The sequence below is a fragment of the Centrocercus urophasianus genome, unplaced genomic scaffold (genome assembly GCF_019232065.1).
Source record: "Centrocercus urophasianus isolate 14NV4802_14NV808 unplaced genomic scaffold, USGS_Curo_1.0 seq_20, whole genome shotgun sequence".
Taxonomy (NCBI): Eukaryota; Metazoa; Chordata; class Aves; order Galliformes; family Phasianidae; genus Centrocercus; species Centrocercus urophasianus.
Genome location: NW_024884756.1, coordinates 19351498 through 19374513, shown reverse-complemented (window position 1 = coordinate 19374513; position 23016 = coordinate 19351498). Strand labels below are relative to the sequence as shown.

Genomic DNA, 23016 nt, shown 5'->3' with positions numbered 1-23016 from the left:
AAGCAACTCCTTTAAAAATTCTCTTCTAAATGCAGAATTGTAGTCTAAGGAAAATCCCCAGATTCTAGAATATTTCCCATATGATTTACGAGTATCTACACATGAAGTTTTCTTACATTCAATTATCTACAATTTTCAGCTGTGTTTTGGGAGATGTTGCACTTGTAATCGACTTTCCTTAAAACTCAAAGGTAGTGAATAAGATCACAATCTTCAAAAACAGCAGCACTGAAGAAATCTCTCACACTGCATAATCTTCAGATTAATACCCCTCTATACTCATGGAAAATATGTAGGAGGTAGCCAATAAACTTTCTCAAGATTAAATATATAATAATTATCTGTAAGATAAGATGTTAATTTACAGGAAATGCTATCTGTGTTGATTTATTCTTTCCACTGAAGCTGTAGAAAACCCTGCAGACATGACAGCTTGCAAGGTGCAAGGCACAGTTGGTGCTTGCAAGGGTTGTAACCAAAGATCGAGGGTTTGCTAAGGATATGACAGTAAATGCAGTAACTTTTTTGTTTTACTGACATGTGTCCTGAGGAATATTTCTAAATTCCGAGGAAGACAGTACAATTATTAACACAATTATTAACATTCTATGAAAAATTTAAAAGTTTCCTCCAGTTTGTCCTGCATTGGAGACTGAATTCAGATTTCAATGATTTTATACAGATTCTATACAAAATAGAAATATATAGCTCATTTTCAGTTGTGAATCTATAATGACAGACACTTGATGCTATGTTTTATAACTCAATCGTATAAGAAACTTTCATTCCTACTAATAAAGTTTGGAGAATTCTTGTAAATGCCTCATTATCGTTTTCATGGTAGGGGAGTCTGAAGTATAGTATAGTATATTGTATATAGTATAGTATATTGAATTTTAGAAGATATTTAAGACACCAAATACTCTAATTTAATTTTACACGTTATGAAATCGGACTGGAAATTTGAAATACAGTAAATGCTTAAAGCAATCAGCCAGAAATATGCATAAGGCATGCAAAACTGAAAGTGCAAGTGGTTTTCAGATTCTTTGCTGCCTTCTACTATTTCTCTAATAAATAAATCAAGCACGACATGACATGCTTTATTTTGTGAAATTGGACACAAATGCATGCTTTATTGTCACTTAATTCTCTAACTCAGCAAAGCAATGTGTACTCAGTATTTTACATTGACAAATAGCATACCAAGTCAGAACTAGCGCAGAAGCATTATATTGCAAATACTAAAAAGCTAAACAAAAAGCAATGGGTATATTCAAATCTCAGGTTGCAGATAATTCTACTTAGTATGTCATTAATTGAGATAAGAATATTAACCCTATGACAAAAATTTAAATTAAATTAAAGCAATTCTTTACTTTGCCTTCCAGCATCTGGGTGGAGTTGGTTTTGAGACTGGCTATAGAAATATTAAAATTTCTTAGACTGCAGATTACTAGTAGATATTTTAAATGCCTTTAATATGGCTAAATTCATTTATGTGCTCAAAGCTAGCACAGGCTATGAACCATTTGTAACTGTCTCATCACCAATGATTCATAGATTTGATTTACACTTTGTCAATGAAAATTATCTATCTCAAATTTGAAATTATGCTGTTTCATAAGTGAGTTGTAACTGCAAAATAAAACATGACTTAAAGAGTGAAGTATGTTTCTATATTTCTGGATTAAAAAAATAGCTATTACTGTTCAGTGTCTCTAAAATGCTGCATTTTTTATATTCACCAGAATGACAATCGGATATCAATTTAAAGTAGCTTAGCTTGTTTAACAATTTGTTTTCCAAAATTATACATAGCAGCCTATGTACAGGGGCTTCCATTGAATACAGTTGATCTCTTCTTTTCAAGGCAAATTTTACATCATTTTGAATTTGGGGGAAAATAATAAATACATGCTGAATAAAAAAATTCAGCTTGTTGGTCAGTGTAGGTCTGTGTAATATAAAAAAGCAAGAAGGGCTAAATCATTTTTACTTCCTGTTGGCAAATACAAAATCTCTTTTAATGGATTTTTATGAAATGAACTCAGTTTCTGAGAAGGCTGTAAGTTGATATGGGTATATTCTTATAATGAGCTGGTCAATTATTATTGGAGTCTTTTTACTGTTCGTGAGTCATTCATAAAGTAATGCTAATATCTGTCAGTAGACAAGTGCTGTGCACGCACGCCAACTGTTTTGAAAAAAACATCTTCAGAAGTGTATATAACTAACAGTGAAGAGAAGACTATGCATTTGGCTGGTCATATTTGCTAAGTGACTACTAACAGGTACTTCATTGATAATCATAAATATTGGAAGATGGAGCTGTAACCATTACTGCTTTTTCAGTCTTGTCTGTGATTCCTACACAGTAAAGTTGCTCTTGAATTATTCATCTTGTGTATCTGAAATCCTACCATATGATTGGGTCTCTGGCATAGATTCATAGTTTTACAGTATGAAACAAAGGAATAGATTTCAAATAATAATTTTTCTTTGAGCATGAATATCCTAAATGTTCTAAGTAGGAAATATACTAAGTCATGTAAGGATACAGAAAAAGAATTGAATAAAAGATTTTGCAATAATTTTCAACATTGTATTTCCAATAATTGTTTTGTTTCCAATGTCATCTGAAGAGTTGTTTCTTTTTCCTATATAACTTCTGAACTAGTCTCCCAGTCCTCCTGCAGCTGACCAGAATGTTATAAAAAAAAATAAAGCTCAGAGCAATTTCCCAACATTTCTTGTCTGCAAAAAAACATGTCAGAATGTTCATGAACAGTAAGTACAACAAAAGACAGAGAAAATTGCTAAATCAAATAGTCATTTTAAACTTAATTGTCAACTCATACATTCTGTAGAATTTGACCAGCTCTTACTCTGATGAATTACCAATTCACACACTGCTTAAAGCAAAACTGAAAAATGAAACTGAAATTTACTCATCTAGCAGTCAGTGGTTAGCATATTTCTTCTGATGATTACTGAAGTAGAAATATGTAGGCTGATGAATACAGTTTAAGGAAAAGAATTCTGAGATTCTCAGTTTGACTTCATTAATCTTAGGTTTGTATCTAAATACTGTTCAAACAGTGCATTTTAGGCTATTTCACTATTTTGTAGTTGAACTGAAATTCATTAGCACGCTATTTCCTCCCATGTTTCCATGAAGTAGCAAAACACATTCTCTTAAAATATATTTCAATGACATGCATATAGAGTTAGTTTGTATTCAGTGGCTTTTAGGAACAGAAGGCATAAACAGATGAAAAAAAAAAGTTTTAATGCTTTCTTGAGTGAGATGTATAGTAAGCAGGGCCTCTAAGTAACTCAGAATAAGTATGACAAAACCTTATATACATCGTATTGAATAGAAATTTGTTGAAGCAAGAAAAACGTTTAATGTACAAAAAGAATAACTTCATAGTGAAATAAACTGATTTTAGAAGCTTTTATCTTTAAAGTCAGCCAAACTCAGAAATAAATTTAAACCACTATCTGATATGAATACATCTCTGGTATGATCTAATAAGATCCAGTGTTGGTAGGCCAAAGTTCGTTTATCAAATACGATAAATGAAGAAAAATTAATGATTTCAGCTGGTAACAGAAAATACCTTTACAAACTATTGCTAAATTAAATCCTCATATAAGCAGAGTAACGCTTATTTAATTCATTATTAAAAGTCTGTTGAGAGAGTTCATAATTGGTAATTTTAAAGCCGTAAATGCAGAACTCCTGAGATTGGCTAGAAAGTAAAGTAATCTTAATGAATGTAACTGCTATGTGATACTGCATATGGATTTAGGTGAATTGATGAAGCTTTTTGCTTATCTGTTAGTAAAAGATATGCAATAGATAAAAAGATAGTGCAGCTTTTCTGCATGGACTTGTCATTCCTTATTCTGCATGCATGGATTCTTTGTATGCATGCATAGTTTCAGATTCTTTCATTTTTTCTTACCCTCATGCCTTCAAATCGTGACAAGGCTCTTAGAGGTCTCAAAGCTCTTAGTGTCCTAAGGGACTTAATGGCACCAAGTTCAGAGTAACCCAATGCATTTGCTGTTAAGCTAACCAAAGAGACCTATATGAAAACAGGAAAGTAAAAATTATTATATTATACATACTACTTTACATACCATAGATGTGAGACACAAACTTCTTTAGAAGAATTTTAGAAGAATTTGGACCACTTTCTTCAGGAATACGAAGTCTTTTAAATAAAAAAAAGAGAATTAATGAGAAAGAAGAGAAAGATAAGTAAATAGTTAAACAAAAATGCCATAAGGTAACAGTTAGTATCTGAAAACATTAATAATTAGGAATTTCATATTTTAATAGTGATTTGAGGGCAATTTTTTTCCCCCTCTGTTATACAATGCTGCTAGAATTAGTAATTATAGTTGATAATACTCCTTTGATTGCCCACAGCTAGGAGGTAATAACTGAAGCCTGTTTTGAGTTAACAAATGGGTCACAGAGTAACTTTCTCTGGAAACTGGTAGATTGATTATTCTATATTCAGTTATACTAACTAATATTTTAGCCTGATGACCAAATTTATGTACTTTACAGGCTGATATTAACCTGGAATATGCTGTTTTTTAAAAGACATCACAGAAACAATTCCAATAGGCAGCAGAACTACTAAAGTCACGTTTTCACCTGCCTGTATGTATCCTACATCCCTGTATTTCCTCAATGAGATATAAATATCCTCTACATTCACAATGGTTCTTGACAAAATAATTTCAGTTTTCACTCCATTTCCCCTGAATGGTCTTTCATTATCCTGTTCCAATTCCTAAACTAGTTATTTAAAAAAATATTTTAATAGTCAAATATACTATTTAATTATTAAAAACAAATGAACAAACAAAAAACACCCACCCACAAATCAACATGGAAAGAAATGCCTGCAGTGGAGCTCTTCATTAATTGTGTTTAGAAGCAAGTATTAGATGTGAAATCTTGAACTTTTCTCTTCTTGCTAATCCTCATCTTTACTAACCTGCAAAACTAGGATGTTTTGGAATCTGATTTTTTTTTTTACAGTACCTTCATAATGCTATCAAAAACTTAATTTTTCAAGCTGTAATATTCTAATGCCAAATTAAAGAAAATATCTATATCATTCTTAATTCACTGAAAGCAGGACAAAATGCATTTTAATTTTAAATGTCAACTTGCTTAATATTTCTTTTTCCTGTAAGTTTTACCAACCACTGGTACAGTAAGCATTTTTGCACACTGGAGGTTTTCTTAAGGAGGCAAACTGAGGACATTTGTTTTAAACTGTCATCCTAATTTTAAATTGCATCAATTCATAGAGAAATTGTCTCCCATGATTCATGCTACAGCACAGTAGATTTAAAACTATTAGATAACTCCATAAGGAAAGATAATTGAGTTTGATTTCAAACACAGCCGTGAAGATTATAAGTTCAATAATATTTTGTGGACTTTTATACTAAGTAAGTCACACAACCAATGCTACACATGCATTTTGCATTCTTTGTAAAAACTTTATTCAGTCATATGCACTACAGAGTTTGTAGTTGGATATTTTGGACAATTGTTTTTCAGTAAGAAGGGTCTAGTAGAAGAGACATTAATCTGAATGCTGGATGTGATTTAGACCACAGGAAGGAAAGAGGGGCCGTGGGGCCTTAAGGTGGGTGTGAGCAGTGCTGAGAATAACTGCAAATACCTGGAGAGTTAGTATGTTATATTCCTTTGTTAGCTGGACTGTATTATTATTCTGTGGTATAGAAAAGTAGTAATGTAAGGATAAAATGAAAGACAAAGAACTATGGATTTTTTTTTCCACCTACCTTACTTTTTAAACTGGAAAGTAGTTTAGGTGGTATACACTTAAATATTATGGTTGTAGAGAAAGTAATGAAAAAAAAAGAGTAAAAATACCACCTAGGAAATACAGTACGTACATCAACAATCAGAAAGTCCAGCCAGCACCAGGCATTAGTAAAGTATGTTTGATAGCCATAGGCCACCCACTTCAGCAGCATTTCCAGAATGAAGATGTAAGTAAAGACTTTGTCAGCATATTCCAGCATGGTCTTGATAGTTTTGCGCTGTTCAATATATATATCTTCAAAAGCCTGTAAGAAAAATATTCAAACATATTTGTTTTATGTTTAACAACAGCATATACTTCAGGTTTTAACAACAAGGAATAAAAAGAAAGGGAGCAAATTTTCTTCAAGAACAGGGGTGGGACTATCACTTTTATTTCAAGGTTTCTTTTCTACTAACTCAGTATGTTTTTCCTCTACGTAAAAATATTTTACAACTTACAGGAAGGAAAAGCAACAACTACTCTGGTCAGAGATTTTTATTTATTTATTGCTGCTGTTCAGTTATTCTACTCAGATTGTTTTCAATTCTCAGAAACAGCTTTGATTCTACAAAGAGATGGGAGTGAGCAGAATTCTACTGAGAGAATCTGGTTTATATATAGGGAGATCCATTTTCAAAATCCAGGGCCATAGCTGTAAAATTTTCAGGACAATGGCAAAGCAGTTGATCTTATGCTGCTAAGTCCTTCTAGTTTTTGAAAATTTTAAGTGATAAATCATAAAACAAGTTATTCTTTTTTAAAACAAACAAACAACAGCAACAAAAAGCCCAAATACCTGCTTTATAGTATTTTTCTATAAAGGAGCTTCTAATATACTACTGCAAAGTAATTTTGTTTAACAATTCAGGAACTTAAGTAATTTACTGAATGGTAATTGTATCTCCCTGAGTGGATACTAGACATACTTACAGGTTATTTCAGGGTTTAATTTGTCGGTTAATCTCAAATTTCTGTATTTATTGTCATCGTTTTTATTTGTAAAACAATATAATAAGTGTTGTTTCTTTTATTATTATAGATTTATATTATGGTCGTAATCTCATTATTCTGTTCTCACAGGCTTGTTATACTTACCGCACAATGACCAACAACATTTTTACATATATCCTTTTAGTCTACACAAGTCTGAACTAGAAGCATGAATGATAAATTTTTATTCTTAGAGGAGACAGTTATTTTCCTTGAGACACATCAATAAACACCAGCAAAACTAGAGACCAAACCCAAATAATAAAGCTAAATGTGTTTTCTTCTCATGTTGTCCCTCTCCCAGATTCAGGCATATTAGTTTCAGTTGTGGAGTTAAATTCTCTAATCAATTATATCTGTTCTTTTTGGACATATTATTGAGAAGAGACTTTTTCTACCTGTTTTTTAAAGTCCTGATCCTTTGAAAACATGAAATTACATGCCTTTTAACTAAGTTAAAACAATGTTTTCCGAGAGCAGTTACAATACTCTCTTCATGTTTTACTCACCAGGGCTCCACTGCTGAGGAGAATCATAAAGACAATGAAAGTCTCAAACCAGTTGTGTTCAACAATTCTGAAGCATGTTTTTCTAAGATTCCACCACTGCTTTCCTCTCCCTTCTTCTATACTTACTTGACAGCACTTGAACCTCCGTACACAGCCTTACAACAGCATATGTATTGAGAAAAAGAAAGATTTTGTTGAATTACGTAACTGTTGGCTGTGTGTACTTAGTAACACAACACAGCATTTCCAGAAGCTATGCTATTTAGTAAAAGGTCAGAGGATTTTCATCTAGATGGTCTTTTTCTCCTTCAAAGCAATAAAATATAACAATGAGACAATTGAAATTTACAATTCAAAGAATGGATGAGAAAAAGTATTTCTTATTTATCAAGAATTAACTGCTCAATACACTATATGCAAAAAGATAAAAATTCATGCAACATAAAGCTAAATTATAAAGTAACAAATAAAAAATATATTAATTCATTCAAAATTAAAGTCTATATGGTAATTCTTGGGCAAATGTTTTATTGTACTTTCTTTTGTGTGAGATACTAAATTCAATATCCACATGGTGAATTATGGTCTAAAAGCATTACTGCTTCCAATCAAAGTTTAAAAACTGAAAAAAAAGTAAATAATTAAACACAAATATTAAGAACTAGTTTTGACAATTAATTGTTCCATATTTCATAAATAAGTTTGGATTTTTTTTGTCTCAGACACCTTCAGTGAAGCAGGCCTCTGGCTCCATGGATTCCTCAGGTTCAGCTTCTGGTTGCTCTTCTGCAGGAAGTCCAATGTCAACTGTGCTGCCTTCAGATGAGCTGGACATATTTAGCTTCTGTAAAAAAAAGAAAAAGAATCACAAATCTCCATTAAATACTTTTAGGAAAATATTAGTATTTTCCAGAATAATTTAATAGTTCTTTTGTTCTGGTATTCAGTGCAAGTTAATTGCTGACAAACTGAAGGGAAATTTGTACAGTTTTTAAATTTTCCTTTGTACAGTATTGATCTTAATAAGGATTAAAGAAAAATAGATTTTAAATTACAAAATATAAATAATGGTTCTAAGCCTGCAAAGATTTATGACCACAACTAACTAGTAGTGGTAAAGATCTCTTATCCTGGACAGAGTGCAACTTAAATATATATCCAGCAACCTGTTAAGTCTACTGAAAAGCAGGTAACAGCCCAAATATAACTATAGAAATGAGGTGGCAGCTGAAAGAAAAGAGGAGAAAAAAAAAACACTGATAAGCATAGAAGGCTGTATTCTACAGGTGGAGGACAATATCTTTAGCAAGAAAATGGGTAAAGATATCCAGTTTTAGCTTCAGTCATTAATTTTCACGAGAAACAGTTTATAGAGGTTTTATTTTAAAATTCTGTTTTCACCTAAATATTGCCTTTTTAATTTTAATAAAAATAGTATTTTCTTCTAGCAATCCAACACTCAGAACTCATCCTTTGCAGTATATTTTGCCATTCAAATTCATTTTGAAAATACTTTTCAAAACTTTAAAAACCTTTTCATTTTGGAAAAAATATTTACTTTTCCTTTCAATTCACCATTCTCTTTCATGCATTTTGGACACCAAAATTAAATTCTTTAAAATCAGCAGTGCTAATTAACAGTTTTTCTAAAATACAGTTCTCAACAAAACATAGGTCATAAGCAGCTCTTGATTATCTTGGTTCCTCATTCCTTTGCATCTTACCTCCTGTTGGAACTGTAGTAATTTTTAACCCCTTCTCACATTTCTGCTCATCAAGAATTAAGCCCTCTTTCATACACTTACTCTATAAAGAAGTGTCAAAATAACAAATGGTGAATTACTGAATACACTGGCTTGGGCTGAGTAAAGAAAAACATGCAGAAGGGATCAAGAGAAATGCACAAAGTATCTAAATACCTCTTTGCTCTCCTCCAGGTCTGATTCACTACTAAACTCCTCTGTATTTAAATTTTCAAAGTCAGATTCACCCACAGCAATGGGCACTGTCACAGTCAGGCTTGGGTTGTTTATGAATGACATATAATCACTTTCATCAATTATATATTTCTCCACACTGCTGCCTGTGCCTATGCCACTAGTTGTTCCATTCACATCTTTAATATAATCATGGTCCTTGCTCAATTCTGCAGTATGGTTGGAAATACAACTGTTTTTGTTGTTCAAATCTTCAAGTGGTTTGATTTCATCTAAAGCTTTTTGTTTTTTAACGAAAGCTTTTTGGATGAATTCACGCGCTTTTCTTTTCACATAGTCTATGCCCTTCTGCATTCTTGCTACTGCAATTTGGAGATTGTTCATTTCATTATCATCATCTGTCACAGCAAGGTTGTCAGCACTAAATGAGCTCAGCAGCAAGGCCAAAAATAGGTTCAGTACCTGCAGAAAGATGAAAAAAGAGCATTCTAAAATTCATGTCAACAAAGAACTTGTTCTTTGTTTAAAAAGTCCTATTAGCAGCATTGAAGGCTGAAATCTCAATAGTTCACAAAAACAAAATAAAAGCACCCTCAGAACTCTTACCCCATGAAAAACGGAGGGTATTTGTTTGTTTTGATTGTGTCTTGTTTATTATTAAAAAAATATTTCAACTGATGAATATGTGTAAACACATTCTTAAATCCAGATGGCGTATAAATATTTTGTTAGAAAAATCTTATCACCTGAGATAACAAACTTGCTATTCAGCATCATAAAATTGTTTAACTTATTCCTTCACACAGTAGAAACAAGATTTAGATGACTAATCCTATGTTATAAATAATAATAAAATTACAGCAAATGATTTATTAAGAGCCCATAAACTAAAATTGTTTGGAGAACAAATATTTAGAAACAGCCAAAAGACAAATTAAGAATGTGACTAAGAGCTCACTCTAACATCATCTTAGCTTTTTAATATCACGAGGTACAGAATACTTTGTTCTGTATCCAAAAAATCTCTTACACTTGAAACTACCAGCCTAAGTGCTTTATTGAAGTAGAGCCAGAACACTTAGTTCTCTTCAGAATTGAACCCACTCTGTTATTGAAGAGTATTTCGTAAATGTTTTGATTACATACCACTAAGTTTCCAATCACCATGACCATCATGAAGACAGTAAGGCACATTGCTTGGCCTGCAACCTCCATGCAGTCCCACATTGTTTCTATCCATTCTCCACACAGCACTCGGAATACGATCAAAAAAGAGTGAAAAAAATCTTGCATGTGCCATCGTGGAAGTACACAATCACTTGCAATTTTGCAGACACATTCCTTATAGTTTTTCCCAAACAGCTGCATCCCAACAACAGCAAAAATGAACACAATGATGGCCAGAACGAGAGTCAAATTTCCCAGAGCTCCCACTGAGTTGCCAATAATCTTAATCAGCATATTTAGAGTTGGCCAGGATTTTGCTAATTTGAAGACTCGTAACTGGAAGAAAAGAAAAACAGAGTTAGGACAAGCAGAAACAAAAAATACAAAGATATTTTTATGGAAAGACACTACTGCAAAAAAATGCCTCCTGTTGAAAGTTTATGTTCTTTTCTACATGCATGATGTTCAAAAGGTCAGTCACAAAATTTTGCAAAGTTAGAGCTTGATAACTTCAAAGCATAGTTTTCCCCCAAACCCAAGAAACAATCTGTCAGAGTTTAAAATTTAGGGTCCATCTTTTAAAATAAATGGGGCTACTTTTCTGCAGTTATTTACACAATGGATCTTCTCCTGTGATATTAATCAGAGCACAATACATCTATCTAAAGAGTCTGCATAGTAGGATGTTTAAAGTGTGTACATATAATAAATAGATTGGAAATAGGCCAAGACACCCATTGCTATTTATTTTTCTGGATCTCTACTGATTCATGCTGAAGACAGTAAGGTATCAAATATGGATTTGTATGGATTTGTACTGCTGAAAGAGACTTCAGAATCAGTATCGTAGCAAACAATGAAAATTTTTAAGGGGAAAAAAAACAAACTAATGAAGTCCCATTGAATAATCGGTGCAATTGATGTATATTTACCAATCTGAATGATCGAAGAACTGAGAGCCCTTCTACATCTGCAAGACCAAGCTCAACCAAGCTAAGGGTTACAATAAATCCATCAAAAATATTCCAGCCTTCTTGAAAATAATAGTAAGGATCCATTGCAATTATCTTGAGAAACATCTCTGCTGTGAAGATTCCAGTGAAGACCTGAATTCAGAGTGCAGATGGTTATTTTTTGCAAATTATAATATTGCAGGTTTAGCTGTTGTCCAGGCTACCTATCGGAAATTAGCCTCATCCAAAACTGAAACTTAAAAACAGTTCACTGTGGTGATATATTATGACCACCTTACCTTAACAGAGGTCATATAAACCAACCAATTTTTTTCAAATAATTAAATTCTAAGCTGAAAAAGACATTATGTAAACTTCTGGTTTATAACATTTGTAATCCAATTTCAATTATATCAGGATACGGGCTTCCTCATGTATTGTACAAACAATATCCTTAATTTGATTTTCATGGCATAAACCAGAATGCTTTCCAAGAAATTATATGGCATAACATAATTTTTGGTACACTTATTACATTATACAGCATTATGAATGAGGCCAAGTCTAAGACTCCTGATGAGTAGCTCCTTTGCTTACACACCCTACAATAATTCCATTCAGTTCAACAGAAATAAGATTATTTATAACAGCTGGAGATCAACAGAGATACGACAATTTGCAGAAGCTGAAGAAACTTCTATGTGGGTGTTGTCAGTAAGCTCAGTAAAGCCAATTGGCTCAATTGTTTTTAAGTCAGGACTGAAATAACATTTAGAAGTGCATTTTAAACATGATATTTCTGATAATAATTTCCTATCGTGGAGTTCAATATTCTTAATGAAGCAGGAATCATATTTAGGGAGCCACCAAGGTACTGAGCCTGAGTAGGTTTAAGAGAAAGCAGTTGTGATTCTGAGTATTAGAATTTCTTATAGGATAAGAAAGTATGAAAGCCACCATTAAAGGCTAGCTGAGCTCTGCACAGTGCTGGTTATTTGTCTTTCCTTTTGGTTTTTGATAACTCAGTTTTCAAGTTGAACAGAAACTGCAACAGCTAAAGAGAATAACTGGGATAATCGGGATCTGGACAAGATTCTGACTTCTTCAGTGTAGGAACATAAATTCTCAAGATAGATTTTATTACTTCTAAATACATCACAGATGCAAGCACTGGAGAGGAAAAGTTATAGTTATTACAGAGAATTAAAACCACCATGGAAGAAGTGGGAATGAATAAATACCATGTGAAAATAGGAATAAAGTTCCTAACCATTGTGACAGTGAAGTTCTCAAGGGCATTTAAAGATAAACTATGGGAGCAGGAGAACCCTGATAGCTTCTGCTTTGAGAAAGAAACTTAAGATTGAAAGAGGATGGTGCTTACAGCCAACCTCTCTCACACTCTCTTTCCAGTCTAATATTCACCAATATTTATATATTTTCCTGATTGGCAAGTAAGACTGTAATATATATATATATATATATACAAGCTATAATACAAGATAAACTGCTACAATACAACATATTCAGAGGTTCCTTTATTATAAGTATATGAAATTTGGTTAGGAATTTGTCTATTAATTTTCCTTTCTGAATTCTGTAGTTATTTATTTGGTCTGAGATACTTTTTCCTTCATTACAGAACAAGGATTTTAAAAAATCACGTTATAAGAAATCAATTCTTAAAATAAGAGATGAAGTAGGACTGCAGCCACAGATACTTCTGTGTGATCAAACCTGTCAGTTCAAAAGCATCATAGCTACAGAAAATTAACTACTGAATTCTTTAATAATTTATCTTCTTGAAGTTGAAGGGAGAAAATATAGTTGACAACATGATAAAAAAGTTACCTTACTAATTTTCTGATTCTAAAAAATATAAAAGACTGTAAGAAGAATAATTACTGTGGGACATTTCTCATACTTAGAATAAGCATACATAGAGAACAATCCACGTATCCACATAAAAGTTCATTTAAAGAAGAAAATTCTAGAAATGCTTTTAAATGGCTCTTCTAGTGACTGTAAACCCATACTCAGGAAACAGTGCAAAGAGACGAAAGCAATTAAAAACACATTCATAATTTACACATTTGTATTGTATTGATTGAAGAAGAAACACATTTATTCCATGGTGTCTTTTTCATGGAAGTAATGCATTTCCTGGTTTAGTAGCCAGATAAATCAACTTCTATTTAATATAGACTTAATGTAGCAGTGGTGCCATTTTTTTTAAATATTTAATTTGGTTTTCCAGAACACAGGAAAATATTGATTTTACAGAATTCTAAGTTATGCAATCCAAAAATGTTACGATAGAATCTATTAGGAGGGTAACAAATGGTCAGTAAATCTGCTTTCTAAAGAGGTACAAACAAACAGACATACTTCCTTGAAAAACATAAACACAAAAAAAGCAACAGACTTACCAGATTTCCAACTGAAAGTACGTTATTGAATTCATCAGTCATCGGATAATGCTCCATGGCCATAAAGAGTGTATTTAAAACAATGCAAATTGTAATAGCCAGGTCAACAAACGGATCCATTACAACTAAGTTGACAATATGCTTTACTTTCAACCAATGAGGACTGCAGTCCCAGATCAAGAAAATATTTGCAAATTTATACCAACACGGTGGGCATTTCTGTCTTGATTCTTCGAGTTCTGTGGGAAAGCAAAATTCATAAGTACATGATTGTTCTAGCATTCTCTAGGCTAGATGAGTTATACCAGTCAAGTTATCAGTCTATAGTGGCATATCTTTTATAATTTTTATCCATTCCTAGTACAAAAAAAAACATTTTTATCACATACAGCTGAGCTTTTAAAGAGTAACTGAATAATATAACTACTAAAAATATGTATATACAGTTATATATTTGAAAAATATTCTATTATCTTTTTGTGTACAGTGAAGTGTTTTTTTAATAATATGTATAAGCATCCCCTCAGTTGTTGTCGTCAAACAGAACTTTGTAGTCCCAGCAAGCACAGGGTAGATGGTAGCAAAACAATGAACTAGAAATGCTTACTTATTTAATGACTTTATTGAATATAGGCCTCTGAGTGTACTGATAAATATTCACTGGTTTGTTGGACAGTATCTATTAAGGTATTTTAAGTCAGTTTTTAAGTTTCAAATCAGATTTTCAGGAAAAATATGGCATTAAGCTATGTATAACACACACCTTCCACAGTGTTTGTAAGGATGCTAGCAATGCTCATTGCTCTCTCTCTTAAAGCTGGATCTTCCAGATAGTCCATAGAAACATGCAAAGAGCCTGATATTCTCTTCCTCATTTCTGTCTCTGTAGTGGTGCCCTACACAGGGAACAGTAATAGGTGAGACCACATTTGAATAATAAAATAGACAAATACTACATAGATCCCTGTTATTAATATGCATATATACGTGCTTCGTGCACTTCAAGTTTTATCTTGTCAGACTTTTCTTACTTTTTAATATCTTTAAGATAATTTTTAAATGATAATAGGTAATAGTTACCTAACTGTTCAAGATTTAGTGAGAGTTTATTCACTTAACTACTGCATTTCTTTCCTTCAAGCTTAGAAGAATTATTTAAAGATATGAAAAGGACTGAATTAGGACTGAATTAAAAAAATTGTACTTTTTTTGCAAACTATTTTTTCCTTGCTCTCACTGACAGAATATTCAATTTCCTATGACATAATAGTTTTTTACACTAGACAAATTGTAGCAAGTAAGAAAAGTATGACTTCCTCATGCTTCCTCATGCTAGTATATTTCTAATTAATGTGAGTAGACAATTTTGAACTAAGAAATTTATTTCAGTGATCTCCTCTCCTATCTGCATACACATACACAGTGACAGCAATATGTGCTGCAAATATGTTCACACAGACATTTATAATTTGTATTTTTGGTAGTGTGTGCAGAAATGCAATATTCCAATTAACTATGCATTTATACTACAGAACTCCACCAGCAAAGGATGGAAATATATAGAAAGAAGAAACAAATGGTAATAAAGAACTGCCTACTTCCTTACATTTTTAGTGGGTCTGATATAGAATCGTATATTATCAAAATTAACCGATAATGCTAATTTTGATATACTGGTAATAGCAGTGTCTTACTGATTGCAGACATATGATAACATTTTTGTATACTGTTCTCACTCGTATAGCAACTTTGATTTTGTGGACCATAACCAGCCAGACATTTATAGCAGCGAAATGAATGCATGGCCTGGTAATACAGTGTAGTGCTTTTGTGGATGTATAGATAATGTTTTACTATGTGGAAACTGCAAATTGCATTTGTTAGTTATGAGAATATTAGTAAGTAAATGCAAACTATCATTTCTGTTTAATTTATTAAAGATTTTACAAGATGCAGGGGCATTCACAGCTTGACCAACCAGGAAGCATTGCCAAGGATTCCATTCTGTAGGTAACACTGGCTGGTGCAGTAAGAAAAGGCCATGATGCCTAAGCTGTTTAAAACTTTCTTACATTGTCATCAGTAGCTGGTTTATCTATTATCACCTCTGGCAGAAGCTGTCCAACAGGCGATGTAGGAACAGATGGTCCACCAACCAGGGAAACCACCCCATTGCAATCCACAGTGCTGTGCATCTTCCCATTCACTGGAAACACTGCCAGCATCCTGGATGACCTACTGGCCTGACTAATGTTACTGTTGCGCCGTTCACCGTGTCTGCGCGGCACAAAGAGAGAATCTCTTCTGCTATCATTGTCTTCAAAAGTGCTGTGCTCATCATCAGCAAAGTCATTTTCAGATCCTATATCCTTTGCTCTACCTCTGAAGCTGAAAAGACTTGTTCTGCTGTTGCGCCTTGGGGAAAACAGGGAGCCACGAATGCTCAGCAAAGACTGTAGGCAAACAAAATTTGTGATTATTAACTGAAAACTTCAAACTTAGTATTGCCATTAGTACCACATATCTTTTTCATTTTTTTTCTTACATGATGTTAACCACTTTTAGCAGAAGTTAACGCTACTGTGAATATTTTGTACGTTCACCATATTTTGCAAGAAGAAATACCTCTGCTCATGGATTTTTAAAACAAAACCAGTTTTGAGCACTAATGAAATTTGTTCCTAATGTCTGCTAAAGTAGCTGGGTGGTTGAACAATATCCATCAAGCAAAAATGCATTATAAACATGCATGTTTTTTCATATATGCAGCAGCATCCTTCACATATTGAACCAACCTCCAAAATCATCGAAGCAGGAGGAAAATGTAAGGCTACCATAATGGAAAGACACCATAACATCTTAATAAGAACAGAAAATGTATAATCATTCTAAGAAACTAACTGAATCAGCTGAAGAATATTTTTAATATGATTTTTGAACAATGTTTTTACAAGAGCAGGTATATGAAGTTAAATTTCACTCTGATGTTTTGTCTTTTTTTACAAGACAGCCTAGCCCCTACAGCACTTTCTCTCAGGTGCAAACAAGAATGAGAAAATTTAATGAAAATCCTGGTTTCTTTTCTTTAAGCAGTAGGTTCACATTACTGTACCAGGAAACTTGTTTTATAACAGCCTACGATGCTTTAAATATATGCTTCTATCAAAAATAACACATGCAGTATGCAATACCTGATGTGGAGAAGAGTATTTCTTTTCATATGTCAGCCTATTGCCTTCAATAGATAACCGGAAACCTTTTCTTCTGATGCTGTCTTCTGATTCAGACTTGTGAAATTCATCTTCATCTTTTTCCTCTCCTCCAGACTGTTCTTTCTGTTTTCTTTTTTTCCTTCTATTTCTCCTCTCTTTGGCACTCTTTGAGCTCAATTTGGAAGCCTCTGAGGAACTTTCTGAAAGCCCACCTGCTCCTCCCGCGACACTGGGTTCCCTGGACTCTGCAGATGCTGTTACTGCCGCCGCTGCCACTGCTGCTGCCTGTCACATCACAGAATGAATTCATGTCACTCAGCAAACCATGACATCAAAACAGTTAAATTTTACTTGTACAGAATTTTTAGACCCCCTTACCCCCAAAGTCTTATCACTTACAAACTGTACTGATGACTAAAGAAAAACATAACAATATATTCCTGGTTCTGAATATTCTTGACTATGCCTCAGTTGTTCTCAGTACAATGCAGAAGAGAAAATCTCTGAGCTAACTCCAATACTGAAAGTCCAGCACAGTGGTTTTAATCTCCAAATTCAAAAAACAGGGATTTAAGTATCTCTACAAGAATTCCTGTTATGCGCTTTATTAAGCCATTAAATTATACCTGAGCTGCTTCTTGCTGCTTCTTTAGCTGTTCCAGCATTTGTTGAAATTCTGCCTCTTTCTGCTCTGCTTCTTCCAGGGTTGCTTGGTTCTGCTCTTCGTAAGCCATGGCAACCACAGCCAGGATCAAGTTGATCAGATAGAAGGAGCCCAGAAAAATCACCAAAACAAAAAATATCATGTATGTTTTCCCAGCAGCACGTAGTGTCTGGAAACAAAAATGCATTCATAAGCAAGAATAGGTAGACAAAGTTCTGTTTCTTATACTTTGAAAAGTAAGATAACATAACTGATTTTAGACTTCTTACATTACAGGTAAAAACATGTTTAGTCTATCACCCATAACAAAATTCTCACCAGCTGATAAAGATTTTCCCAGAAGTCTTGGGTCATCAAACGAAACAGTGACAAGAAAGCCCAGCTGAAAGTGTCAAAACTTGTGTAGCCATAATTGGGATTTCTACCAGCTTTCACACACGTGTAACCTTCTGGACACTGCCTGCAAAGACAAACTGGCTGTCATCTTATATAGTTATTTTAGTATTATCAATTGGAACATACAGAAGATTGTGATTAAAAGTGTATTTTTCTTCGGTTAATCAGACTAGAAACACCAGAAATTGTGATTTATAATCGAGAATTTTTAAAGAACACTAAAAAATTATACAGGAAAGGCACAAATAAAAACCTACTATGAAAAGCTGAATCTAAACTTCTGAAATGTAAATCAAACAATTCCTTTAATTATTAACGCTGTAACTAATGTCATTGTGAAAACTACTGCCTGCTACTGAATGTGATAGTACTCCTGCATGCAGCAGGAACTGGAACATAGCTGGTGTTTTCTAGCTGTGCCATCTGCTGCTTCTCATGCCCAGCAGTAGCTACATTAATTGCAAATTACTGATTCAGCCATGCAAATACTAAGCTCATTAAGCAGTTCACTGAGCTCAATGGTGTACAACGTTGCCAATGGATCAGGAACTCTGATCCAAATTGCAATGCAAAATCCTAATATCACTTCTTATGTGAAAGAATATATTCACTCAAAATATACGATGTATACCTTAAGATGGATCTAATTTATACACTGTGAAAAAAATCTCTCAAAAATTTGTCTTACCCAGCATCAGAACTGTTTCCACAAAGGAGAGCATCATTTTGCCCTTCCAGAAAATAAAAATGACCTGTTTAGGAAAGAATTTCCAAAAAATTAATAAAATTCTGAATATTGATCTGTGAGTTTGTTCTTTTGTTTTTAACAACTGAAGCTCTCTGAAACAAATAGTCTAGATCTATAAATAATATGATTTCAGATACATCTTTAAATGAATATTAGCATTGTTTCAGCAGGAGTGTAACTTGGAGTAAATGCCACCACAAATTGCACTAAAAATCATCTCTCAGCTTATTGTTAAAATACCAAAATGCACTAAAAATCCCAAAGAACGCTGCTGGATGTAAATGAATTCTACCGTTCTCCTTTCAGACTGACCAATGAACTAACTAAAAACTTACGACATTGTACTGTACACTTACAATTAAATTGTAGCTGAAAAAAGAAAGGTACTGATAATTTGTTTTAAGGAGGGAAACTTTCTGATCAGCATTGACAAAAGTTCCAGTTGGCCACTTACCAATGCATGTGGCAGTTATCTCATATCTCCCTCACTGCAAGGACAATATTGAGGCCCTGAAACGTGTCCAGAGAAGGGCAATGAAGCTGTGAAAGATCTGGAGCACAAGTATTATGAGGAGTGTCTGAGGAAACTGGCATTATTCAGTCTGGAGAAGAGAAGGCTCAGGGGAAATCTTGTCACTCTGTACAACTAGCTGAGAGGAGGTTCTGATGAAGAAGATTCTTCTCCCAGGTAACAGCGATAGGATGAGAGGGAATGTCCTAAAGTAGAACCAGGGGAGGTTCATGTTGGATATTACAAAAAAATTATTTTCTGAAAGAACGGCGAGGTATTGGAACAGGCTGACCAGGGAGTTACCACCCCTGGAGATTTTCAAGAAAAGAGTAGATGTGGCACTGAGGGACAAGGTTTAGAACAGGAATGGGCTGATGGTTAGAATAGATGATCTTAAAGGCCTTTTGAGCCTTAATGATTCTATGATAAGTGAACTCTGCAAAAATCATCTGGCTCCCAAGGGCTCTCACTATTATGGGCACTCACAGTCTGCAGTGCGACTTATGATTGGTATACAGTTCGGTATATATCTAAATCAAATAACTGCAATATTCATTTGTGTAGGTAGGTGATATGTATATATGATGAAATTATTTATAACCTTGGGAAAGAAATAATGGGAAGGTTCCACCAAATCACTCTGTAACTAAGCATCTCAAAAGCTGTTTAGTAATCCTGAACTTAAGGGGCTTTTCAGATGGTTTAGACAGCAACAACATTGACCTATCTGTCCTTAGAAGAATAAAGAGATGATGAGCAAAAAGTTGTGCCTATTACGATGCACATTCACTATCTACTTGAATTTGGTTTTTTTCTCCTCAAAGCAGACTTTTACAATAGCACTTCTGCAGCTGCTGCACTTTTGAACTGTTCCTTTTTTGCTGCCTGAGGAGAATTAAAACTCCCACTGGTTTTCTGCTCCACAGAGCTGACCTGCTGGTCTCCTTAAAATGGCCTCAACTGAAGTACTACCAGCACAACTGAGCTCAAACTTGGCTGTAGCTGCATATACTGTGCTGGTGAAGTCAGGCTGCTACAGAAGCAAACTTGAAGAAGGTTACCACTGAGTACTGGGTTTGAGGAGATGCCACCAGTCATAGGCATAACATGTTGCTGACCGCAGGAGGTAGGCCATAGGTTAGCAGCTGTATGTAGATCGTGTTTGACACTGTGAAGGAGTCAGTTTCAGTATCTACTCGGCCATACAGGGTACAGTCTCCTGTGTGCTGCTGCTGTCATGTTGGGTTGGCATGCATTGCAGAATTGCAATGTGTTGACCTGCAAGTAGGAAAGTTAGCTGGCTTGATGCTGACCACAGCTGACCCATTTGAAAGAAACCTTATTCTGCATGATGTCAGCTAATCGTGCTTAAAACATGTTGGAACTTAACAGCTGGTTAGGAAGAACACAAACCTGACCTGATAAAGTATACAAAGGGCAGTCATTCGTTAACGGCATTGCAGTAGTTGAACCAAACCACTAGAAGAAGGCTGGTGTGAAAACTTTGGACAAGATGTGCTGTGAAGCCTGCTGACCTGCCAGTTCCACAGGCAATAGCCAATAGGCTTTCTCTGCATACTCTGATACAACCACATTATGCAGGATGGCAGATACAAATGCTCAAAATATTGTCATGACAGGAAAATTGTTCTAACAACACAAGCTGAACAAAACTGTGTAAGTACATGCCCCTAACTAAACGCAAAATTCACAATGGTATTTTGCCAGTGTGACGTGAAAAGGCTCTCGCTACATTCAAGGCACATGGCTGGTTTCCCTTTATTTGGAGAGAAAATGTGGAAAAAATCCCTGGCAGGCAAGTACTTCAGTTCAAGGGAACTTACAGTTGTCTGGGTAAATTTAGGGTAATGACTGAGCATAATTGTTATTTCATGAAACAAATACTGAGATGTTTCACACAGACTGAAGAAAAGTCTGTGCTTCATAAGTAAATAGTCTGAGGAAAATCATCAGTTAATGAGGAGGAACACTCAGTGACAGGACAAGGATGAAACCCCTGTGAAACCCAGCAGCTCTTGCAAGATCATCTGGCATCAGATAAGCAGAAAGCGTACTTAAGAAGCATTTGCAACACTACTGAAGAGACAAACCCGTATGTTGTGGGGTCAGCATTACCAAACTCGGCCCACAACGATTTTGTACTAGGACATCTAGAAAAGCATCTGGGCTGGCCCTGAGACTCCATTCCTCTGGATTTCAGGCAAATATCATGCATCTCTATGCACTGCTGACTGCAGCTTCTTAATCCTTTCAAGTGACTGAGGAGATGACTTGTCTTTTCTATCAGACTTGGTCTTCGAGAGTTCCGCACCTACCTGATCAGCCCATTTATTTCTTTTAGGCTGTTTCCATCTACTTCATAGAAGACTCACTGGCAATATGTTTAAGATGAAATAAACATCTTTATTTAAAAACTAAAAGTACGGAGAGAGCACTAAAAGAAAGAGGCAAAGAGAGAATAGATATTTCAACTCAATTACAAGGAAAGAAAGAACAGAGCTGGCACAGAGACATCCCTTAAGACTTTGCTAAGCCAAGACAATTTGATCTCATGTTCTTGAGCTGAGCAGTTCAGCAGAAGAGTACATAATGTAAGCATCACATGAATAATTCTGTAAGAAGCAGCGACAGATTTTAGAATTGCTCTAACAGTCTACCTAGTATGTACAATAACATGCCTTGAAACACATAATGCATATTAGGAAACAATAATTAATAACTGTGTCTTTGGTCAGTCAGTGCAATATTTATTTCCCAGAAAACTTTGTTTATGAAAGACTTAATGAGATAAATGGATCTACCATTAATTTTACCAGATTCCATATCTCTGAACATGGGAAAAGAGAGTGCTTGGCTCATTCATGACAGCAATGCCTACATTAAGTCTCTCTCTGTGATATTCCCAAAATTGAGCTCAGAGGAAAACACATGGCTTATATGCCTTTTTTTGTGCAATATACACAACTATTAGCCATTTAAAACAATTATAATTTCTACTAGACAGAGCCATTGTACTGCATTGAGTTCCAGTTAAGACCTTTCTTACTCTCCTGCAAAACAACTAGTTTAAGAACCACTTCCATATCCCAATAGCCAATGTGAAAAAAGAACAGGAAGATGCAAGATCATTTCTTTTCTGTGAAACTGTCTGTAAGAAAGGAAAAGCTTATTAGCTTCATAATAAGATTCATAATTTCATAACAAATATGAATTTCTATGTAAATAACACCACAGGTTGAAGGAGCCATTCATTAAAGTATTTTCTATAATTAATGCAGCAAGATTTTTCAAGGGACTTTGGGTCTCCTTGAAGCCAAATGAAATCAGAGCTTTAGTTTATAGATTCTTTGTTAAAAGAGACAGAAAATGAAGTCTGACCTTGAAACATGCAGTCTCCCTTGCTTAATCTTTGCTGTACACTACAGCATGGGATCTCTCTGTATTCACAAGTTTAAGTGTTGTTTCAGAAGAAGATTACATCCTAATTTAAGAAATTTAGATGGAAGTCAATCGAGGTAACTGATCAGTTGCATGATGATAGTTAGAATTACTTCTATTTGAAAACTGCCTTTGACATACAGCTATTGTACCTGTTATATCTTTGCC

General features: G+C 34.3%; 1 protein-coding gene across 1 annotated transcript in view; it reads right to left on the bottom strand.

Moving 5' to 3' along the window:
• Window positions 1-23016, bottom strand: part of LOC122162181 (sodium channel protein type 1 subunit alpha) — a 104284-nt gene that overhangs the window by 21234 nt on the left and 60034 nt on the right. The window contains exons 11-24 of the mRNA XM_042822303.1: window positions 18819-18882; window positions 18053-18194; window positions 17697-17903; window positions 17050-17355; window positions 15931-16311; window positions 14622-14754; window positions 13859-14097; window positions 11409-11582; window positions 10456-10812; window positions 9292-9771; window positions 8099-8216; window positions 7373-7527; window positions 5962-6135; window positions 3975-4097 (exon numbers count right to left, since the gene is read on the bottom strand). Of these exons, the coding sequence (XP_042678237.1) occupies window positions 3975-4097; window positions 5962-6135; window positions 7373-7527; window positions 8099-8216; window positions 9292-9771; window positions 10456-10812; window positions 11409-11582; window positions 13859-14097; window positions 14622-14754; window positions 15931-16311; window positions 17050-17355; window positions 17697-17903; window positions 18053-18194; window positions 18819-18882 (3053 nt within the window). The remainder of the gene's footprint in view (window positions 1-3974; window positions 4098-5961; window positions 6136-7372; window positions 7528-8098; window positions 8217-9291; window positions 9772-10455; window positions 10813-11408; window positions 11583-13858; window positions 14098-14621; window positions 14755-15930; window positions 16312-17049; window positions 17356-17696; window positions 17904-18052; window positions 18195-18818; window positions 18883-23016) is intronic.